The 25,302-nt window shown below is 34.7% G+C and overlaps 1 protein-coding gene across 2 annotated transcripts; it reads left to right on the forward strand.

Annotated features, from left to right (window-relative positions):
• LOC119483947 (kinesin heavy chain-like) lies at nt 1-23,998 on the forward strand. 2 transcript variants are annotated; one of them, XM_037762469.1, is made up of 26 exons: nt 1-608; nt 3,478-3,565; nt 3,765-3,838; nt 4,467-4,571; nt 4,840-4,888; nt 5,002-5,057; nt 5,180-5,267; nt 5,422-5,546; nt 5,633-5,737; nt 6,424-6,572; nt 7,759-7,907; nt 8,866-9,047; nt 10,184-10,252; nt 10,345-10,551; nt 10,661-10,813; nt 10,904-11,101; nt 11,221-11,338; nt 11,425-11,501; nt 11,590-11,699; nt 11,836-11,937; nt 12,013-12,073; nt 20,661-20,732; nt 20,817-20,921; nt 21,813-22,029; nt 22,104-22,199; nt 22,294-23,998. In XM_037762469.1, the coding sequence occupies exons 1-25, from the start codon at nt 483-485 to the stop codon at nt 22,190-22,192; spliced, it is 2,874 nt and encodes a 957-aa protein (XP_037618397.1). In that variant the 5' UTR covers nt 1-482; the 3' UTR covers nt 22,193-22,199; nt 22,294-23,998. The 2 variants fall into 2 exon arrangements, with proteins under 2 accessions (XP_037618397.1, XP_037618398.1); XM_037762470.1 differs by having other exon boundaries at nt 22,298-23,998.
• The last annotated feature ends 1,304 nt before the right edge of the window (nt 23,999-25,302 follow it).

The following is a 25,302-nucleotide window of genomic DNA, read 5'->3' on the forward strand; positions in this document are numbered from 1 at the left end:
CGCGGCATCGGTGCCTGGAGCGCGCTGTTATTGCAAGTCAGGACTCTGCGGCTGTCTGTCTGTCCGGTGTCTGTCTCTGTCTCTGCGCATCATCCATCCTCCTCCGGGCTCTGCAAACAGGGCTGCAATCTCTCTCCCACCGAGTCTGAGAAGCACCCATCAGTCCTCTTTCTGAACCGTGTGGTGCTGCAGCTGCAGAGAGGAGAGAGAGGAGGAAGAGGCCTGCATCACTGCGGTTCATCCGGTTTAACCATGGCGCAGAGGAGGACATACTCTGCTTGGATGAAGGGCGCGTTGTGCATCTTATAACCTGGAGGTTTCCTCAAGTTTATCACCTTTAATCCTCTTATTATAATGATTTAAATCCTTGTTTTGGACGCAGGGATCATCATCAAGGCCCTTCAGTTTGGGCACCACCCTGCTCCAGAAATAGACTTTGTTGTATTTGTTTATCTGGAGGTTTAAGCAGCAGCATCAGCATCATGATGGATGCTGCAGAGTGCGGTGTGAGGGTGATGTGTCGCTTCAGACCTCTGAACGAGTCCGAGATCAACAGAGGAGACAAATACATCCCCAAATTCAAAGAGGACGACACAGTGGTCATAACGGTGAGTCTGACTCCTTTTGTTGTTGAAAGAAAGTCATAGTATATAAAAAAAAAAATCATAATATAGTATGTGTGTATATATATATATATATATATATATATATATGTATAAATAATCATTAAAAATTCATAGTATGGTATGTCAAAAAAAGTAAAAAAAATAAAAGTCATAGTATAGTATTTAAAAAAAGTAAAAAAAAATAAAAGTCATAATATAGTATGTAAAAACAATCATTAAAAAGACATAGTATAGTATGTAAAAAAAAGTAAAAAAAATAAAAGTCATAGTATAGTATGTCAAAAAAATCATAAAAAAGTCATAGTATAGTATTTAAAAAAAAATAGTCATAGTATAGTAGTATGTAAAACAAAATCATGAAAAAGTCATAGTGTAGTATGTCAAAAAAAGTAAAAAAAAAAAAAAAAAAGTCATAGTATAGTATGTCAAAATTCTTTTTATAAAATAACAGTATATTGTGCAGCAAAAAAAAAAAGTCATAGAATAGTATGTCAAAAATAATAGTCATAATATAGCATGGGTTGTGATGCTGATGTGATGTCTGTGTGGAAACACTGCAGTGGTTCAGGGGAGCAAAGTCACCTGGAGCTCTGCAGGCTGGCTGGCTGGCTGGCTGGCTGGCTGCTGGATGGGGATGCCAAGTGCGCAATAAGCCTCTAGATGTTATAGCTATTATGTCCTACAGTATTACAGAGATATTGAATGTGATGATGATAAGAGAGAAAGTGAGTTCCTGTCTGCAGGAATATTATTTATTTATTTTCCTCTGTTAGTTCAAACTTTCAAGCTGCCTCTATATGTTTCTATGATGCCATAATAATGGTATAAAAAGCTTATGTTATAATAGATAAAACTCCAGCCAGTCAGTGTAAACAAAGTTTTAGAAAAGCAAACATAAAACAGAACATAATACCGCTGTCAAAACAAAATACTGTAAAGTTCCTACTTAAAATAGCTACACTATTAATAATAATTAAATATTTAATAAATAATAACAATCTAAGGCTGTCTTATCAAATAGATGTCTACATTTTAAAATAGTTAAATAATATAACAGAGACAATAAATAATTCAAACAAGTTATATTGTTATGTGTTTACATATCTTCAAAATCTAATAAAATATTTAGAAACAGACAAGAGAAAAGAAAATATTTTATATTTATTAAATACCAAAAGATACCAACAGGGATAAACAGATCACAAAGGATAAAAAAATATATTTAAATTATATTATATATTATTAAATATAATATATTATTTTATTATATAAATGATTTTCAATTATTTCAGATTTTAGTGAGATTTTTTTAGGAGCCAATAATTTCCTGTCATGCATCTAAACATGCTGTGAAAAAGGGATGAAAAGGTCAAAGGTAATACTCACAGTGACTCACCATTTTGCATGTGCTGATTCACGAGGCACCTATTAGGCCTCGTGTTTGTTTTCTACGCCTTGGACGTCCAGCTGGGTGGAGCTAACACAGACATCTTCACAGTTTGTGCCAGAAAGTTTAGATTAGTTATGCAAAAAAGTGATTTTAATTTTGTGAAATTCATCCCTGACCGTAACCATCTGATGCTCATGTGACAAAAAAATGCTGCAGGAGTCCTAGATAATATGTAAAATCTGTAAAATATACTTTACAGATCTGCGTTTGTATGCTACCAAACAGACAGGATATGAGTGTTGTCACAGTGTGTTAATGCATCAGCAGCCCTGCACGTCCTGCATTATTCATTCTGTTGCATTATGGCCCAGAAACACTTCTGTCACGTCAGGACAAACTGCACATCATCAATCAAGCTGTGCAGAAACACATTACTGAGGCCGTCGTACGCCCTGATACTGTTCGTGTCAGTGGTTTCTCTGCTTTCTCTTGCCGTTCAGAGAGACAGCGAGAGTGCTGAGCGCTGCATTTTACAGCAGCAACGAGGCTTTTACCCCCCGAGAGACGGAGACAGTGTAGTCGGACAAGAAGGGCAGGAGGAGTGATGGATAGTCGGACTGGAAGCTGTGAGAGAAACGAGCGTCATGCAGCTGAAGTTGATCGAGTTTATCAATATTTTCTAATCATGACAGGCTCCGATCTGTGAAAACGCTGCTATTTTGATATTATATCATGAATCAGTAACATGTTGATACAAATTTCAAATGCAGTACATGAAACGTGCATCTTTATAATTTATACACTTTTGTGGTGCACATCTACATTGTTTTATCTGTCTAATCTATTTTTTTAATTTATCCAATTAGGGATTATTTTCATGATCGATTAATCTGTTGATTACTTTCCCAATTAATCAATTAATTTGGACTTTTTTTTCGTAAGAAAATTACTCAAAAATGATTAATCGGTTATCAAAATAGTTGGTGATTAATATATTAGTTGACAACTAATTGATTCATCATTGCAGCTCTAAATCCTATTATTAGATTAATCCAATCTGATCTAATTTTAACCAATCTACAATCTTTTAACTGCATGTTTCATTGTTTTTCTCTTGATAAATATCCACAGCTTTTAAAATCACAAATAAATTGTCCAAAAATATTTACTTTTGTCAAATAAAAGTTCAGAAATAACCAGAGAAATCTCACCTGAATACATGCATGTCATATTATAGAGCCCTTAAACTTATTTAAATATTTTCTCAGATCTTTTTTACAAGTCAAAACTTCAGAAAAACATAATTGCTTCACTTGTTTTGTTGTAAATAAATCCTGACTTGATAAAATGCAAGTTATTGCCAAATAAGATCTGAAACAAGTGAGGATAAATGAAGAGAAGATAAGCTGATGTTGGATGTATTTGTGTCATTAATGTGTCCTCCTGTGTTGGTTTAAACAGAGTAAACCGTACGTGTTCGACCGCGTGCTGCCTCCAAACACGTCACAGGAACAAGTGTACGACCAGTGTGCCAAACAGATCGTTAAAGGTACGATGATGATGAAATATTGTTCTTATGTAACTGACATCTATCTGCACACACTTAATCTTTTATCCTCAAAGTTTTATATATTTTACATAATAGTAAAGAGAAATTACTTTATACCCTTACTGTAACCCTTTTATTTGCATTATTGTACCTATTGAACAGAAGTGTTTTTCATGGCTGTGTTTTCGTGCGGTTCCAGATGTGCTGGGCGGCTACAACGGGACCATCTTCGCCTACGGACAGACGTCGTCCGGGAAGACACACACCATGGAGGTGAGACACTCATAACCTTTATTGAAAAATACATTTACAACCTCGAACTTCTGCCTCTGTATTTCAAACCTGTCATCATTCCTTCGCTTTTTCATCACAGTTACTGTCAATCAATCAATCAAACATCGATAGATCCCAGAGTGAAAGCCACTGAATAAAATCTAGCATTGACCTTTATTTTTAGGATTAGAGCACAGCAGGCCATTGTGTAACAGACTTACCACAAACACTAAATCCAGTCAAGCTCATACGACGGCTGAAAGTCGAGGAATCAAAAGCCTGATAGCGGAGATCATCTTCTACCAGGAACGTTAGAGTCCTGCAAACATTTCCCGAGCCTCACAGCAAGGCACTCAATGCTGTTTGAGTAGTTTCTTGGCTCCAACAGCAAGACTGGATCATGAGTCATGAGTGCAAATTACTTGAGCTAGTAGGCTAATCCACCAAGATTAATTCTCTGATCTGATCTGTGAGTCTGTGATGAAAAACCTCTGCTTCACTGTCTTTACATTAAGGTTTAATTCCACCTTTTAACCCCTTAAAACTACCCTCAAGTAGCATCAAAGCTCCACATCCTGGAAGCTTTTACGTGCAGCACTAAAACATGAATATCTATTACTGTGTTCAGGGCAAACTGCACGACCAGCAGCTGATGGGGATCATCCCTCGCATCTCCCACGACATCTTTGACCACATCTACTCCATGGACGAGAACCTCGAGTTTCACATCAAGGTAATAAAACATCAACAGCTGTCAGTGTGTCAGTGTGCTGACTTGACTATTACTTGCCCCCAAACTGCATGTGATTATCATAAAGTGGGCATGTCTGTAAAGGGGAGACTCGTGGGTACCCATAGAACCCATTTATATTCACACATCTGGAGGTCAGAGGTCAAGGGACCCCTTTGAAAATGGCCCTTTATAAGAAGAAACCGACACTAGTGCAAAGATTCAGGTAGTCGATGAGTAGACATTAAAAGTTTGGAGTTTCTTTGTGCAGGTTTCCTATTTTGAAATCTACATGGACAAGATCAGAGACCTGCTGGATGGTAAGTTAAGAGTATTTACATTTAAGGTGAATAATATTAAGTGATAATTGGAGTATTTTGCATGATAAACCTGTTTTAACTAAAATAAATAAATAACTTTTTTCTGTTTGAAGTGTCAAAGACGAACCTCGCTGTGCATGAAGACAAAAACAGAGTGCCCTATGTCAAGGTTTGCAACTTTATATTTGATATCCAAGCAGCCAGATTAATAAGATTCAAAACCCTTTAAGACTGTGATACTTTAAGGGCCATAAACACCTAAAGAAATGGTCATTTGTGAATGTTTCTCAGGGTTGTACTGAGCGCTTCGTGTCCAGTCCGGAGGAGGTGATGGATGTCATCGATGAGGGCAAAAACAATCGGCATGTGGCAGTGACTAGTACGTATCTTTATATGTGTATTTTAATATCAACCAATGTAATATATATGATGTACAAGATCAGTTCATCTTTATTGACTCAAAAAATAACAATATAGAAGTATAAAGTATCATAAAAGTACCTTTAAATTGTGTTTTTTAAATCATTTTCTAGACATGAATGAGCACAGCTCTCGCAGCCACAGCATCTTCCTCATCAACATCAAGCAGGAGAACATGGAGACGGAGAAGAAGCTGTCGGGGAAGCTCTACCTGGTCGACTTGGCGGGCAGCGAGAAGGTTTTTATTCTGCGTGACATCAGGAAGATGAGAGTTAATGTGAAAGTTGATGTGATGTCTGATCTGTGTGTCGGCTGTTTGAACAGGTCAGTAAGACGGGAGCAGAGGGCGCCGTGTTGGACGAGGCCAAGAACATCAACAAGTCTCTGTCGGCGCTGGGAAACGTCATTTCAGCTCTCGCAGAGGGAACGGTGAGTCACTCATAGTTACCTCCACATATTATTATTGTGAAGCATCATTTTTCAAGATAGCAAAACATAGTATTGCCAAGCTTCTTTTCCATATAAATATAAACAAACATGATGTCAAAAGACACAAGAACACGCCTAAAAAAAAGAATAAATTCATAAAAAAAGGAAAGAAAATAATTAAATAAAATGAAAATATATATTAAATATAATAATATATAAATAAATAATAAAAACAATAATACTTATAAATAATAATGAATGAAAAACAATAATAATTAATAAGACAATTACATATAAATTAAAAATAAATAAATGCATAAAATAGAAAATAAATAAATAATGAATAATTAAATTAATATATATAAAAAAAATAGATAGTAAAAACTATTATAATAAATAATAATAAATAAAAAAACAGTAATAATAATCAATTATTATTAATAAATATAATTATTATTGTGACGCATCATTTTTCAAGATAGTAAAACATAGTATTGCCATGTTTCTTTTCCATATAAACATATAATCAAACATAATGTCAAAAGACAAAAGAAAATACATAAATAATATTAAAAATAAATAATAATAATGAAAAAAATAAATAATAAAAAACAGGAATAATAATTATGACAACAATAATAATAAAAACAACTTTTTTATTAATTAAATGTATGATGTGTTCCCAGAAATCCCACGTGCCGTACAGAGACAGTAAGATGACCCGGATCCTGCAGGACTCTCTGGGGGGAAACTGTCGCACCACCATCATCATCTGCTGCTCGCCGTCCGTCTACAACGAGTCCGAGACCAAGTCCACGCTCATGTTTGGACAGAGGTATCTACAGTATAACTTGTTCTTTAGCTCCTCAGCGTTGGCCATATAAAAAGCAAAGTGACTTATTAGGAGAGTGGCTGACGTCAGCGTTGATAACTAGCGACCAGATGGCTTTTAGTTTCCAACTGTGCATCTGGGTTTATTTCTATTAATAGAGCCCTTTGATGAAACTCTCCTCACCTTGTTGTTTTGTTGTTTTGTTGTTTTTAGTCTCATCATGTTGCCTTCTTGTTTTGTCCAACAGTAGAAACTCAGACAACAGTGTCTCTAAGTTCAAACTGCTTATGTAATAAAAGATGAAGTAGCAGCAGCAGCAGTGACGAGGAGATGACTGATTACTGTGCAGCCATCTGCTTCTGAGACGAAGACTTTCAATCCAAAATGAGATTTCCACCATTAGAGGAAAGATCAGAGCGGACTGGTGAAAAGCTGAAGAGTGTTTCAGTGCATCCTGCTGATAAATGCAACAGTTAATTAATAAATAAAGAGGACGAGGAATCTTTATTTTAACACACTGGGACGTTTGATGTCTCCGGTTTCTCACAACTGCTTTGTTGCAACCTTGAAGAAAAACTCTGTACTGAAGTTTGATATCAAATCTGAACATTTTAATTCATTGCTATTGTTGAAATTGTTGATATAATTCTCCTGAAAATATATTTTACATGCAATAGAGTAACAGCAAGAGAAAAAGAAGTGAACTTTCGCCTCACAGAAACATCCCTGTTGCTGTAGTAAATACTTTCACCACAAGATATGACACACCTATGACAATTTACGGCACGTTTGATGCTTTTTTAATTTGACGTGGTGCATGTTGAAATGCATGCAAACTGCTAAAAACGGCTGACATAATGTTGAAGTGTGTAGAATTGAATAAGCAAAGTATTTTAACTTCTATGTAGAGTTTTATTCACAAATTGCGGCATTTGTGGCTATTTTTCGTGGCATTTTTAAGTGTTAGTTTTTTGCCGCAGATGTTTTATCAGACTTAAAAGGGATTAATAATAAACAAACAAGTAATTTTCAGAACTATGAGGTCACATTTTGCTTAATTTTGTCACTTTTTAAAGCAGATGTTGGTTTGGAGCTCTTGGAAACATAATCAGTATTCTCTAAAGATGACTTTAAGTGGACTGTGGGTATGCAAGGGTTTTAAAACATCTGTCTGTCTATGTCTGTTTAGAGCCAAGACGATCAAGAACACGGTGTCGGTGAACCTGGAGCTGACGGCGGAGGAGTGGAAGAAGAAATACGAGAAGGAGAAGGAGAAGAACAAGAACCTGAAAACCATCATCCAGAGGCTGGAGGCTGAACTCAACCGCTGGAGGAACGGTGAGATAAAAAAACACACATTGTTATGACATAAAAAGTTACTTAAATTGTTTTAGAACAATTACATTTTACATTTTAATCTCCGAGTATATCCAAGTTTTTTTCTCATAAATTTACGACTTTAATCTTGGAAATTCTGAGATTTTTTCCGGAATATTACACCCCTCCCCCGGCTCCGTAATATATATATATTAACCTACAATGGCTCTAATACGCCGTCGTATAAAACTACTGAATATCATCAAGAATCCTTTAAACTATAAGTCTAGATTAAAGTAACGAGGCATTATTCTGCAGCTGCGTTGCCACTAATCCTGCAGATACGTGATCAATTACAACCTAAATGTACTTTTAACACATATGTACATGAACACACTATGAAGGGCATTATACTGTCTGTTGTTTTGTTCCTCTCTTCTGAGACTGCAGTGTCTCCTTCACAGCATCCTCGCCCTTTTTTCCATCTCTGTTGCATAGTAACTGCTCTCTCCCATTTCCTCTCTGCTTTATTCTCTCTCTCCTCCACCCTCCACTCTCTCTCTCTCTCTCTCTCTGAGGCCATTGCTTTTTTAATTCTTTTAATTCCCTAGCTCAGGCTGATAACACTCCTCCTCCGTAGCAACAAATCAGCTCTGAAGCCAACGCTCCTCACACATGAATGTAATGAACACACTCAAAAACACACACACATTATGCTGATTCAGTGTTTGTGTCATGACTCAGCCGCTGGCTCCACGCCAAGCCTTCTTAAACCTTCTAACTCTCTCCTCTCCATCTTCTCATTTCATCACAATTAAAAAGTCAATAATAATCACAGCATCAATTCTTCATCCGCTGAAGTCCCACTGCAGCTAACAGGCAGATATGATAACAATAAAATACATGATATATGTCAGATCTGAAGTGTTTATCAAATGGATGAGAGGTAGAAGATGTAACCGATGAGTCGGTGTTACAGGAGAGGACGTTCCTGAGGAGGAGCAGCTGAGCTCTAAGGATCAGAAGACCGTGGAGCCGTACGACAACACGCCCATCATCGACAACATGCTGCCGCCCGGAGGAGGCGTCGCGGTCCCCGGCGATGAGCGGAGCAAATACGAGGAGGACATCAGCAACCTCTACAAACAGCTGGATGATAAGGTGAGACTCTGTTTTCTCTTTGTAAACAAAATAGAGTTGCAACGATTAGTCGACTAATGGATTAGTCGATCAACAGAAACATAATCGCCAAACTATTTTGATTATCAATTAATCCTTAGTAAGTAATTTTTCATGCAGAAATGGCAGAAAATGCTGTTTTCATCCTCTCAAATAGGGAGGTTTCCTGCCTTTCTCTGTTTCATAGCATATTAAAATGAACATCTTTGGATTTTGGACAAAAACAAGAAATTTTTCACTATTTTCTGACATTTTATAATGTAAACGATTAATTGATTAATCTAGAAAATAATCTGCACTTTTGATATGGTTCATTGCTTTGTTTTGAATTTATTTAAAATATTTAATGCTTCAGAGAGGGAGGATTTAATAATTTTCTGAGTGGATTGGTGAATGTTAATTTAGTTTATTAGTATATTAGTTTGTATATCTAGTTAAGTTTATTTTAAATAAACTCAATATATAATTATTATATATATAATAATAATTATGATTATTATTATATTAATATAATTATAATAATACAATACATTATTATATTATATTAATATAATAATATAATATATTATTATTATATTAATATAATTATAATGATATAATATAATAATAATAATATAATAAATAATAATATAATACATATATTATTATAATTATATTAATAATATTATATATAATTTTTTTTCAAGACTGATGCTTACTTACTACTGGTCAATAATAATAACAATAATATTAATAATAATACTTACTTTATTAAAGACACAAGATCCATAAGGTCCATAGCATACTAAATAAAAACAGACAATATATACAAAAATACAATAATAAAAAACAGCTGATACATGGCAATATTTAAGCAGCTTCTTCATATCAAAAAGATAGAAATCAGCAAACTGCACCCACAGGCAAATAAATAATAAATACGCTGGTTAACATAAATGTCACTTGAGCACTTGATGACGTCTCTGAAACAAAAAAATATATAAAAACTTGCTGTGTGTGTTTACATTTTTGACAAGTAAAGATCGTAAAAAGAGGTTTATAAGAATATACAGAAATCATAATACATCTGCATTGTTATTACTTGACATTACTTCTAATTGCTGACTTAATTTCTACAGGATGATGAGATCAACCAACACAGTCAGCTGGCTGAGAAACTCAAGGAGCAGATGTTGGACCAGGAAGAGGTAAAACAAACTGACTTTATAGGATTTCTATCTGTATAAATGCATGTGTTATGTTGGTATAAATGTCCATGTTTACACATTTGTCTTCCCAGCTGCTGGCGTCGACGCGGCGCGACTACGAGAAGATCCAGGAGGAGCTGTGCCGGCTGCAGACGGAGAACGAGCTGGCCAAGGAGGAGGTGAAGGAGGTGCTGCAGGCTCTGGAGGAGCTGGCCGTCAACTACGACCAGAAGAGCCAAGAGGTGGAGGAGAGGGACCTAGCCAACCTGCAGCTGATCGAGGAGTTGCATCACAAGACGGTGAGCGGACTATCTCAAAGAGGAACCATCGACTTATTATTAATAAGTTATTATTATATTATATAAAACAACAAATGGAGTGTTTAACGTGTGTTTGTGTTGTGGACAGGCATTGCTGTCAGCGGTGCAGAGGGAGCTGAATCAGCTGCAGGAGCTGAACGGCCTCCAGAGGAAGAGAGCCGCCGAGGTCCTCAACCTGCTGCTGCGTGACCTCAGCGACATTGGCACCATCATCGGCACCAGCGACGTGAAGACCGCCGCGGTGAGGACGGACGGACATGCACACATAAACACGCATCATCTTTCACACTCATTGCCCTAACCTCCCGCCCCTCTGCCTCCTCTTCCTCAGTCCTCAGAGGCGAAGGGCAACGGCTCGGCGGTGGAGGAGGAGTTCACCGTGGCTCGCCTCTACATCAGCAAGATGAAGTCCGAGGTCAAGTCTCTGGTGAACCGCAGCAAGCAGCTGGAGAGCGCTCAGGCCGACGCCCACCGCAAGATCCAGGCCAATGAGAAGGAGCTGACGTCCTGTCAGCTACTCGTCTCCCAGGTAACCATAACCTAGGTAACCGTGGTGATGCTGAGGAAAAGGTTGTAGACTTCTCTGTCACTTCTATTATAATATATATAATAATATCTTTTTGTTGTTGTTTGTGTGTCTGTGTGCAGCACCAGGCCAAGATCAAGTCTCTGACTGACTACATGCAGAACATGGAGCAGAAGAAAAGGCACCTGGAGGAGAGTCAGGACGCTCTGTCCGAGGAGCTCGCCAAACTTCAAGCTCACGGTCAGTGCATGATCTAAACCTCCGTACACTATATTGTCTTTATTTACCAGCCTTAACGTCAGGTAAAACAATTTGTTGGTTCTCAGAGAAAAGACACGAGGTGTTAGGGGAGGACAAAGAGAAGGAGGACATCAGCAGACCGGATGGAGATGAGGACATTAAGGTGACCTGAGAGCACAGCTGGAAACAGTCACATTCATTTTTGTATATTTGAATGATGGATCTCTAATGTGTTTTTCCATCTTCATCAGAAAACGCTGGAGGAGCAGCTGGAGAACCACAGGGAGGCTCACCAGAAGCAGCTGAGCCGCCTCAGAGACGAGATCGAAGACAAGCAGAGGATGCTGGACGAACTCACAGAGTAAGAACACATCACACACACACACACAAAGCACTGCTGACATGCAGCTGTATTTTATTATTTGATTATTCTATTGAATTCATCGTCGGTCAAACTGCTATTTATTTATTTATTACCACTTGTCTTCCTCTCACAGTCTAAACCAGGGTCTGTTACTGGAGCGGGAGAGACTGATGTTGGACTACGACAAACTGAAGGCTGAAGAGCAGGAGAAGGATGCAAAGCTAGAGAAACTCATGTAGGCATCGAACTGCACTGTTATTGATTAGTATCGGATGTAATACGAGTTGATTTGTTAATGTTTTCTGTCCAGAATGCTGAATGAACAGAGAGAGCAGGCCAGAGAGGACCTGAAGGGTCTGGAGGAGACTGTGGTGAGTATCTGACTGAGAGTTCTTACAGGCTCCGCCCTCTACTATAATATGACCTTTTTTCGACATACTATACTATGTCTTTTTTTTCGACATACTATACTATGACTTTTTTCGACATACTATACTATAACTGTTTTGTTCCCACATACTATACTGTAACATATTTTTATAGCATACTATACTATGACTTATTTTTTTTTCCACATACTGTATTATAATTTTTTTTTGTAATCTTTCTTGACATATTCACGAGTCAAGTATAACCTCCGACAAGTAGTTCCTTGTTAAATGAAATAGCTCAGTGAGTTAAAACGCTGGGTGGGAAGGCTGAATTACCTGAGGTGACGTGTTCGAGACCCAGGTTGGCAGGTAGTTGATATGTTATTGTTATCTGGTTCAATGAATTATGACGTCACAGTTCTACATGTAAAGTCAAATATAACATCCGTTAAATTGGATGTCAGATGGTATAGCTCAGTGATTTAGAACGCTGGTTGGGCATTGTGAGCTGCCTGAGGTGATGTGTTCGAGACCCAGCATTGGCAGGTAGTTGAGATGTTATTGTTATCTGGTTCAATGAATTATGACGTCACAGTTCTACATGTAAAGTCAAATATAACATCCGTTAAATTGGATGTCAGATGGTATAGCTCAGTGATTTAGAATGCTGGTTGGGCATTGTGAGCTGCCTGAGGTGATGTGTTCGAGACCCAGCATTGGCAGGTAGTTGTAAAGTTATTGTTATCCGGTTCAATGAGTTATGATGTCACAGTTGTACAAGTAGAGTCAAATATAACATCCGTTAAATTGGAAGTCAGATGGTATAGCTCAGTGATTTAGAACGCTGGTTGGGCATTGTGAGCTGCCTGAGGTGATGTGTTCGAGACCCAGGATTGGCAGGTAGTTGTAAAGTTATTGTTATCCGGTTCAATGAGTTATGACGTCACAGTTGTAAATGTAGAGTCAAATATAACCTCCAATACATATAATGTCAGGTGGCTTAGCTCAATCCCAGACATTGACTTATGTTCATGGCAGTCTATCCTTATGTTAGGTTCACCTGACCAGGTGGGGTAGCCACTCACCCCCCAGCACAAACAAGCTGACATGAGTCGGACGAACAAGTAGAACCGGATGACCAGTAGAAGCCAGCTGACCTCAGCTGGCTTCTACTGGTCAGCTGGCTTCTACTGGTCATCCGGTTCTACTTGTTCGTCCGACTCATGTCAGCTTGTTTGTGCTGGGGGGAGGGGTTGGGTGAACCTAACATATGGATAGACTGCCATGAACATAAGTCAATGTCTGGGATTCGATCACATGAGCTCTTGTTGCCCAAGCAGTGTTCTAACTCCCTGAGCTAAACCACCTGACAACTGATGTATTGGAGGTTATATTTGACTCTACATTTACAACTGTGACGTCATAACTCATATACTATACTATGACGTTTTTTTATGAAATTTTTCGACATACTATACTATGACGTTTTTTTTCATTAATTTATCAACATACTATACTATGACTTTTTTTCCGCATGAAATTTTTCGACATACTATACTATGACGTTTTTTTATGAAATTTTTCGACATACTATACTATGACGTTTTTTTATGAAATTTTCCGACATACTATACTATGACGTTTTTTTTCATTAATTTATCAACATACTATACTATGACTTTTTTTCCGCATGAAATTTTTCGACATACTATACTATGACGTTTTTTTATGAAATTTTTCGACATACTATACTATGACGTTTTTTTATGAAATTTTTCGACATACTATACTATGCCGTTTTTTTTCATTAATTTATCAACATACTATACTATGACGTTTTTTTCCGCATGAAATTTTTCGACATACTATACTATGACGTTTTTTTATGAAATTTTTCGACATACTATACTATGACGTTTTTTTATGAAATTTTCCGACATACTATACTATGACGTTTTTTTTCATTAATTTATCAACATACTATACTATGACTTTTTTTCCGCATGAAATTTTTCGACATACTATACTATGACGTTTTTTTATGAAATTTTTCGACATACTATACTATGACGTTTTTTTATGAAATTTTTCGACATACTATACTATGCCGTTTTTTTTCATTAATTTATCAACATACTATACTATGACGTTTTTTCCGCATGAAATTTTTCGACATACTATACTATGACGTTTTTTTATGAAATTTTTCGACATACTATACTATGACGTTTTTTTTCATTAATTTATCAACATACTATACTATGACTTTTTTTCCGCATGAAATTTTTCGACATACTATACTATGACGTTTTTTTATGAAATTTTTCGACATACTATACTATGACGTTTTTTTATGAAATTTTTCGACATACTATACTATGACGTTTTTTTTCATTAATTTATCAACATACTATACTATGACTTTTTTTCCGCATGAAATTTTTCGACATACTATACCATGACGTTTTTTTATGAAATTTTTCGACATACTATACTATGACGTTTTTTTATGAAATTTTTCGACATACTATACTATGACGTTTTTTTTCATTAATTTATCAACATACTATACTATGACTTTTTTTCCGCATGAAATTTTTCGACATACTATACTATGACGTTTTTTTATGAAATTTTTCGACATACTATACTATGACGTTTTTTTATGAAATTTTTCGACATACTATACTATGCCGTTTTTTTTCATTAATTTATCAACATACTATACTATGACGTTTTTTCCGCATGAAATTTTTCGACATACTATACTATGACGTTTTTTTATGAAATGTTTCGACATACTATACTATGACGTTTTTTTTTCATTAATTTATCAACATACTATACTATGACTTTTTTTCCGCATGAAATTTTTCGACATACTATACTATGACGTTTTTTTATGAAATTTTTCGACATACTATACTATGACGTTTTTTTATGAAATTTATCGACATGCTATACTATGACTTTTTTTTTCATTAATTTATCAACATACTATACTATGACTTTTTTTCCGCATGAAATTTTTCGACATACTATACTATGACGTTTTTTTATGAAATTTTTCGACATACTATACTATGACGTTTTTTTATGAAATTTTTCGACATACTATACTATGACGTTTTTTTTCATTAATTTATCAACATACTATACTATGACTTTTTTTCCGCATGAAATTTTTCGACATACTATACAATGACGTTTTTTTATGAAATTTTTCGACATACTATACTATGACGTTTTTTTTTCATTAATTTATCAACATACTATACTATGACTTTTTTTCCGCATGAAATTTTTCGACATACTATACCATGACGTTTTTTTATGAAATTTTTCGACATACTATACTATGACGTTTTTTTATGAAATTTTTCGACATACTATACTATGACGTTTTTTTTCATTAATTTATCAACATACTATACTATGACGTTTTTTCCGCATGAAATTTTTCGACATACTATACTATGACGTTTTTTTATGAAATTTTTCGACATACTATACTATGACGTTTTTTTTCATTAATTTATCAACATACTATACTATGACTTTTTTTCCGCATGAAATTTTTCGACATACTATACTATGACGTTTTTTTATGAAATTTTTCGACATACTATACTATGACGTTTTTTTTCATTAATTTATCAACATACTATACTATGACTTTTTTTCCGCATGAAATTTTTCGACATACTATACTATGACGTTTTTTTATGAAATTTTTCGACATACTATACTATGACGTTTTTTTATGAAATTTTTCGACATACTATACTATGACGTTTTTTTTCATTAATTTATCAACATACTATACTATGACTTTTTTTCCGCATGAAATTTTTCGACATACTATACAATGACGTTTTTTTATGAAATTTTTCGACATACTATACTATGACGTTTTTTTATGAAATTTTTCGACATACTATACTATGGCCTTTTTTTTCGACATACTATACTATGACCTTTTTTTCGACATACTATACTATGGCCTTTTTTTTCGACATACTATACTATGACCTTTTTTTCGACATACTATACTATGACCTTTTATTTCGACATACTATACTATGACCTTTTTTTCGACATACTATACTATGACCTTTTATTTCGACATACTATACTATGACGTTTTTTTTCATTAATTTTTCGACATACTATACTATGGCCTTTTTTTTCGACATACTATACTATGACCTTTTTTTCGACATACTATACTATGACCTTTTATTTCGACATACTATACTATGACCTTTTTTTTCGACATACTATACTATGATTTTTTTTTCGACATACTATACTATGACCTTTTTCGACATACTATCATGACTTTTTTCGACATACTATACTATGACCTTTTTTTTCGACATACTATACTATGACTTTTTTTTTGACATACTATACTATGACTTTTTTTTTGACATACTATCATATGATTTTTTTCGACATGCTATACTATGACTTTTTTTTCGACATACTATACTATGACTTTTTTTGACATACTATACTATGACTTTTTTTTCGACATGCTATACTATGACTTTTTTTTCGACATGCTATACTATGACCTTTTTCGACATACTATACTATAACCTTTTTTTTGACATACTATACTATGACTTTTTTTTTCGACATACTATACTATGACCTTTTTCGACATACTATCATATGACTTTTTTCGACATACTATACTATGGCCTTTTTTCTCAACATACTATACTATGACTTTTTTTTTCGACATACTATACTATGACGTTTTTTTGACATACTATCATATGACTTTTTTCGACATGCTATACTATGACTTTTTTTTCGACATACTATCATATGACTTTTTTCGACATACTATACTATGACTTTTTTTATGAAATTTTTCGACATACTATACTATGACGTTTTTTTTCATTAATTTATCAACATACTATATTATGACTTTTTTTCCGCATGAAATTTTTCGACATACTATACTATGACGTTTTTTTATGAAATTTTTCGACATACTATACTATGACGTTTTTTTTCATTAATTTATCAACATACTATATTATGACTTTTTTTCCGCATGAAATTTTTCGACATACTATACTATGACTTTTTTTATGAAATTTTTCGACATACTATACTATGACGTTTTTTTTATGAAATTTTTCGACATACTATACTATGACGTTTTTTTTCATTAATTTTTCGACATACTATACTATGATTTTCTTTCATGAAAATTATCGACATACTATACTATGACTTTTTTTAATACAAATCTTCGACATACTATACTATGACTTTTTTAATGAAAATTATCGACATTATTTTACTCTGATTTTTTTTTAAGAAAATTATCGACATACTATACTATGACGTTTTTTTTCATTAATTTATCAACATACTATACTATGACTTTTTTTCCGCATGAAATTTTTCGACATACTATACTATGACGTTTTTTTATGAAATTTTTCGACATACTATACTATGGCCTTTTTTTTCGACATACTATACTATGGCCTTTTTTTTCGACATACTATACTATGACCTTTTTTTTCGACATACTATACTATGGCCTTTTTTTTCGACATACTATACTATGACCTTTTTTTCGACATACTATACTATGACCTTTTATTTCGACATACTATACTATGACCTTTTTTTCGACATACTATACTATGACCTTTTATTTCGACATACTATACTATGACGTTTTTTTTCGACATACTATACTATGGCCTTTTTTTTCGACATACTATACTATGACCTTTTTTTCGACATACTATACTATGACGTTTTTTTTCGACATACTATACTATGGCCTTTTTTTTCGACATACTATACTATGACCTTTTTTTCGACATACTATACTATGACCTTTTATTTCGACATACTATACTATGACCTTTTTTTTCGACATACTATACTATGACGTTTTTTTTCATTAATTTTTCGACATACTATACTATGATTTTCTTTCATGAAAATTATCGACATACTATACTATGACTTTTTTTAATACAAATCTTCGACATACTGTACTATGACTTTTTTAATGAAAATTATCGACATTATTTTACTCTGATTTTTTTTTAAGAAAATTATCGACATACTATACTATGACGTTTTTTTTCATTAATTTATCAACATACTATACTATGACTTTTTTTCCGCATGAAATTTTTCGACATACTATACTATGACGTTTTTTTATGAAATTTTTCGACATACTATACTATGGCCTTTTTTTTCGACATACTATACTATGACCTTTTTTTCGACATACTATACTATGGCCTTTTTTTTCGACATACTATACTATGACCTTTTTTTCGACATACTATACTATGACCTTTTATTTCGACATACTATACTATGACCTTTTTTTCGACATACTATACTATGACCTTTTATTTCGACATACTATACTATGACGTTTTTTTTCGACATACTATACTATGGCCTTTTTTTTCGACATACTATACTATGACCTTTTTTTCGACATACTATACTATGACCTTTTATTTCGACATACTATACTATGACCTTTTTTTTTCGACATACTATACTATGATTTTTTTTTCGACATACTATACTATGACCTTTTTCGACATACTATCATGACTTTTTTCGACATACTATACTATGACCTTTTTTTTCGACATACTATACTATGACTTTTTTTTTGACATACTATACTATGACTTTTTTTTTGACATACTATCATATGATTTTTTTCGACATACTATACTATGAACTTTTTTTTCGACATACTATACTAAGACCTTTTTCGACATACTATCATATGACTTTTTTCGACATACTATACTATGACTTTTTTTTTCGACATGCTATACTATGACTTTTTTTTCGACATGCTATACTATGACCTTTTTCGACATACTATACTATAACCTTTTTTTTGACATACTATACTATGACTTTTTTTTTCGACATACTATACTATGACCTTTTTCGACATACTATCATATGACTTTTTTCGACATACTATACTATGGCCTTTTTTCTCAACATACTATACTATGACTTTTTTTTTCGACATACTATACTATGACGTTTTTTTGACATACTATACTATGACTTTTTTTATGAAATTTTTCGACATACTATACTATGACGTTTTTTTTCATTAATTTATCAACATACTATATTATGACTTTTTTTCCGCATGAAATTTTTCGACATACTATACTATGACGTTTTTTTATGAAATTTTTCGACATACTATACTATGACGTTTTTTTTTCATTAATTTATCAACATACTATATTATGACTTTTTTTCCGCATGAAATTTTTCGACATACTATACTATGACTTTTTTTATGAAATTTTTCGACATACTATACTATGACGTTTTTTTATGAAATTTTTCGACATACTATACTATGATTTTCTTTCATGAAAATTATCGACATACTATACTATGACTTTTTTTAATACAAATCTTCGACATACTGTACTATGACTTTTTTAATGAAAATTATCGACATTATTTTACTCTGATTTTTTTTTAAGAAAATTATCGACATACTATACTATGACGTTTTTTTTCATTAATTTATCAACATACTATACTATGACTTTTTTTCCGCATGAAATTTTTCGACATACTATACTATGACGTTTTTTTATGAAATTTTTCGACATACTATACTATGACGTTTTTTTTCATTAATTTATCAACATACTATACTATGACTTTTTTTCCGCATGAAATTTTTCGACATACTATGCTATGATTTTTTTTCATGAAAATTATCGACATACCAGTATACTAGTATAGTATGTCGAAAAAAAAGGTCATAGTATAGTATGTCGAAAAAAGTCATATGATAGTATGTCAAAAAAAAGGTCATAGTATAGTATGTCGAAAAAAAAGGTCATAGTATAGTATGTCGAAAAAAGTCATATGATAGTATGTCGAAAAAGGTCATAGTATAGTATGTCGAAAAAAAACGTCATAGTATAGTATGTCGAAAAAAAAAGTCATAGTATAGTATGTCGAAAAAGGTCATAGTATAGTATGTCGAAAAAAAAGTCATAGTATAGTATGTCGAAAAAGGTCATAGTATAGTATGTCGAAAAAAAAGGTCATAGTATAGTATGTCGAAAAAAAAGGTCATAGTATAGTATGTCGAAAATAGTCATATGATAGTATGTCAAAAAAAAAGTCATAGTATAGTATGTCGAAAAAAGTCATATGATAGTATGTCAAAAAAAAAGTCATTGTATAGTATGTCGAAAAAAGTCATATGATAGTATGTCAAAAAAAAGTCATTGTATAGTATGTCGAAAAAAAGGTCATAGTATAGTATGTCGAAAAAAAGGTCATAGTATGCTTATTATTGCATTAAATTATTGTACTGTTAAATCAGTATTGCACAGTAAATATGGGGTTATAGCTGCTGGGTAAAAAATAATAAATATGTTGTATATACTGTATATATATGTATGAATATACAACACTTTACAATCAAATGAACATGTCACTGTTTTCTAGACTAGAAATATATATATAACATGGAGAAATCATAATCTGAATCACTTCCTTGTTGTTCTCTCAGGCCAAAGAGCTGCAGACTCTGCACAACCTGCGCAAACTCTTCGTCCAGGACCTCACCACGCGGGTCAAGAAGGTACACTACCTTCCTCTGGTTGTTGTGTTTGGTGTGATTTTTTTTTTTTTGCCAGTTTAACATTTAATATCTGTGTTCTTTCAGAGTGCAGAGCTGGATTGTGAGGAGGGACTTGGCAACGTGGCCCAGAAACAGAAGATCTCCTTCCTGGAGAACAACTTGGAGCAGCTCACCAAGGTCCACAAGCAGGTAAATAATCAAACTTAATAAGACATTACATTACAATTTCAATACTAAGTAGTGAATGAGTTGATTAGAATATGCTAAGTAAAAAGAGTAGGTGTAATAAGCTCCAGCTTCAGCCTACACCTTTTCAGTCAACATTTTTTTTTTTTTCATTTTTATTTATTATGCCTTATTGTTACCTATTCTTTATTATGTGCATTCCTTACGGAAATAAGGACCAAAATAAATGTATTTTTTATGTATATAGTTTTCCCTCCGCCAGTGGTGGAAGAAGTACTCGGATCCTTTACTTAAGTAAAAATAGCAGTATAAAAATGCAGATTTATTGGTGACGCTGTTTTTTAATATATATATATATATATTTTTATTTATTTATATTATTATTTTTTACAATTATTTAAGTATTAATTAGTACCTGGTCAAATATTTTTTATTTTTGTTTTATTTATTTAACCTTTATTTAACAAGTCAATTAAGAACAAAGTTGAGATTGTGTATTTATTTTTGTTAAAATTCAACACAAATATTGGGGGAAAAAACTATAGCTTCTAAATACATGTAGTGGAGTAAAAATTATAATATTTACCCCTGACATGTAGTAATGTTGAAGTATAAAGTAGTATAAAATGGACTCTAGAACAATTACAGACTTATTTATTATTATCAATATTATTATTGTTGTTTTTTTCGCCCAATTATTTAAGTATTAATTATTAGTACCTGGTCAAAGATTGTGTATTTATTTGTTTAAATTAAAAAGAATATTGTGGAAAAAATTAACTACTACTGACATGTAGTAGTGTAGAAATGTATAGTATAAAATGGACTCAAGAACAAGTACCTTAAATTGTACTCAAGTGAGTAAAAGTGCTTTACACTCCTGCTTTCCCTCAGCTGGTTCGAGACAACGCAGACCTTCGCTGCGAGCTGCCGAAGCTGGAGAAGCGTCTGCGTGCGACGGCGGAGCGAGTCAAAGCCTTGGAGACCCACCTGAAGGACGCCAAGGAGAACGCCATGAGGGACCGCAAGCGCTACCAGCAGGAGGTGGACCGCATCAAAGAGGCCGTCCGGGCCAAGAACATGGCCAGGAGGGGGTTCTCCGCACAGATCGGTGAGCTGACTGTCAAGACTCGGATAGAAGGTTAAATTAAATATACATTACTGAATATTTTTTTTGTGCCGTAGCAAAGCCCATCCGACCAGGACATCACCCGCTGTCATCCCCCATCAGAACCTCCATCAGAGCCGGAGGCGCTTACACCCACAACATATAAAAACCCTGTGAGTACTCTGAAGACAAATACCTGAGTTTACAGTCCCGTTGGTATCTAATAGTACTATATTCTTTATTTTAAATCTTTGTTTCTTCCTGCAGACAGACCATAACTAACCGACGCATGCTCGCCGCCCCCCACCTGGAACCACGAACCCCGCCCCTCCTGCTGGAGCACCAATGGGAGGCCATCACGACAGACTGTCACCGCTCAGAGAAGCAACATCCATAGTGTATATAAACATATTTAATTAGCTGGGCCTCATTTAGAAAAATGTTAAATTACGCTTTTAGGGAAAAAAAACCGACTAATTTTCTGTGATTCTCCTGATTTGATTTCATAATGATGCATTTTGTTGCATAATTAGAAGCGTACCGTTTATAAATGAGGCCGAGTTTCGATCTGAAAGACTTGTTTTGATTATGATTTATGATTGTGACTATAAGCTTGGCAGAACAAGTAGATATTTAGGGTTATAATTTAATCTTAAACCAGCATTCATTCATTTAAAGGAATAGTTTGACACTTTGGGAAACTGAAAATGTCAAAGTCTTCCTTTAAAGGGAGAGTTTGGGTGTTTTGAAGTGGGGTTGTATATGACAGTCACGCCATCGCAGCTAAATCCTTTGAGTTTCTCACCTCGATATAGTTGAAAGTTACAGCTAGAGTTATAAAATTAAGGTGGAAATGACATTCAGCCACTTTGTGCAGACAAAAACATATCGTCACACAGCTTGTTAAATTGTGTGTTGAAGCATTTTTACCCCCTCTAGTTGCATTTCTATACTAACACCTAACACCTACGCTAATACCTTGTGTTGTATTTGGAGTTTTTGCCACTTTTTGTTACCTCTTTTGTCTCCCTAGAGGTGATAATCATCGAAAAACAAACACTACGAAGCTAAAATAACAAAAGTACGTCCCCTATTGATGTATGTGTCAGTAGGAAGCAGAATGTTAAATGACTGTAGGCCTCGAAATTCATAAATGGACATCATGTTTTAGCTCTTTTTTTGTTACTTAAGGTGTCCCAGGATTAAATTACAATTCTCGAAGCTGCTGTAAAGTGGAAAGTGAGTGTATCTGTCGTCCTGCAGGGACACTGACCAGCCAATCAGGCGTCCCCAGGACTCAGAGAACTTATAATAGAAGAACTACAGCAGGAAAAATTGGAAAATCTGCTTTCAAATCTTACATTTTTTCAGGACGACGAGTCTGCACTCACTGTGTAAAGCTCCTGACCAGCCAATCAGAGACCTTAAAAACACAGAGATTATCATTATTATCCTGTTTTTCACTCTTTGTGCCTTTTAGAAACACCTGAACTTGTATATTTACACAGGTTTTGCAGAATAACTTCCACTTCCTGTTTAAAAGAAATTGAAAGCATTAGATTGTAATCGATGACCCCTCTAATCAAAGATATATTAGGTGTCTGTGCTGCTTCGTCTTTGCCAGTTTAGCATGTTTTTGAATGCACAATATTATCTAAAGATGGTACTTTTAGTTGTTGAGAGCGGCAATACGAAGGGCAACTTTTTATCCAGATGTTGCCACGACTATCAGCGTCTTTATTTGATGTTTAATTGTGGCTGTTTTGAGAGAGCTGCAGTCACACTGATGAATAAATGAATGTAACTGCATGGAGCTTGTGTTAAAGGCATGCTCAGGGAGGACTAATTTGTATACATTTACCTCATCATGATGTATATTTTGAGTTGTTTTTTTAAGTTCGGCTGTGGCATCATAACTCTGAATAAACCTACAACTGATGCAATTAAAGCTAATAAAGATATTTAACTTTCATTTATCTTGTTTGTTTTTTAAAGGGACTATTTGTAAGATTCAGAAATGCTGCTTAACAGCGACACCTGTGGCCTTGAAATCAACGAAAGTCAGGGTCGAGCTCGCGTTTGCTCGCTCTACATAGACATGAACGAGCATCGCTCAAAACAGTGAGGCGACAGACGTCAGCTAAAACCACAATATCACTCTATATTTCAGCTGCTTGGCAGTAATGTTAGCAGAAACGGACGAAGGTCTCTCTGAATCAATGCTGATCCTAGTGTTGGCTTTTCCTGCTCAGCGCAGGCTTCAGCAGCGGGGCTCCTCAACGAGTTACGTTATCGCCTCCCGACCGCAGCCGTCAGCCGAAGACACCGGCACCCGGTCGGTAACGAGACGATAACGTAACTCGTTGAGGAGCCTTGTCACTTCACAAGACACGGAAAACCTCTGTTGGTCTGGAGGAGCTGCAGCAGTTATTTCTGCACAAACGTCCACTCTACATTCACTAGATATTCTCAGAGCTAAACTAACTCTTCTGCAGTGTGGAGTGAGCGCGCGTTCACGTCTAGAGGTGGAGCGAGACAGCGAGGACGCGCGCGCTGTCTGAGTGAAGGAGAGCAGGCAGCGGAGACGAGGCTCCGGCCACACGCGAGCGCGCATATGCGAACGCGCATGTGTGCCGACCCGCTACATTTATACGCTTACAAAGTTACAAACAGTCCCTTTAAGTCAAAATAAGATGACAGACGTCATGATATAATCTTTAATCCCTATACATATATTTCCCTCTGTAACATTGCACATTATCATCATCAGTGTTGGACAGAACAGACAGATGGGGTATTTTGGTCAGGTCACAAGTAAATTAATAAAAATAATCAATAAATAATAGAAAAATCTTCTTCACACAATCACATATAAAGTTACAACAACAATGTAACAGGACGGTTAAACCATTGTATCTGTACAAATAGATTTTCACATGTTTTTTTTCACATATTTCACATACTTTATGATATTACTGCACTTCTGGCCAACATACAGAAAAGGTTACAGGCGTAACCTCGATTCTCTGAGTCTTTAAAGGTTCCCAAGAGTGTCGACAAACCCGGGTCAAATTATATTTAACTTTTAGAGCGACTTGTTTCCTGTTCGGAGCAGTGGTTTTATTAATCCCTCTAAGTAGTATTTGTCCCAGGATCCCTCCGCTTCCTTTTTCCTCTCACATTCATGATGATGCTGGCGAACGATATTTATGTTATAAAGCCAACAAACTGCACATTTTTACCGCAGAGAAAATGAAATCAGTTGACTTTAACAAA

Source organism: Sebastes umbrosus, chromosome 24, assembly GCF_015220745.1.
Source record: "Sebastes umbrosus isolate fSebUmb1 chromosome 24, fSebUmb1.pri, whole genome shotgun sequence".
NCBI classification, from domain to species: Eukaryota; Metazoa; Chordata; class Actinopteri; order Perciformes; family Sebastidae; genus Sebastes; species Sebastes umbrosus.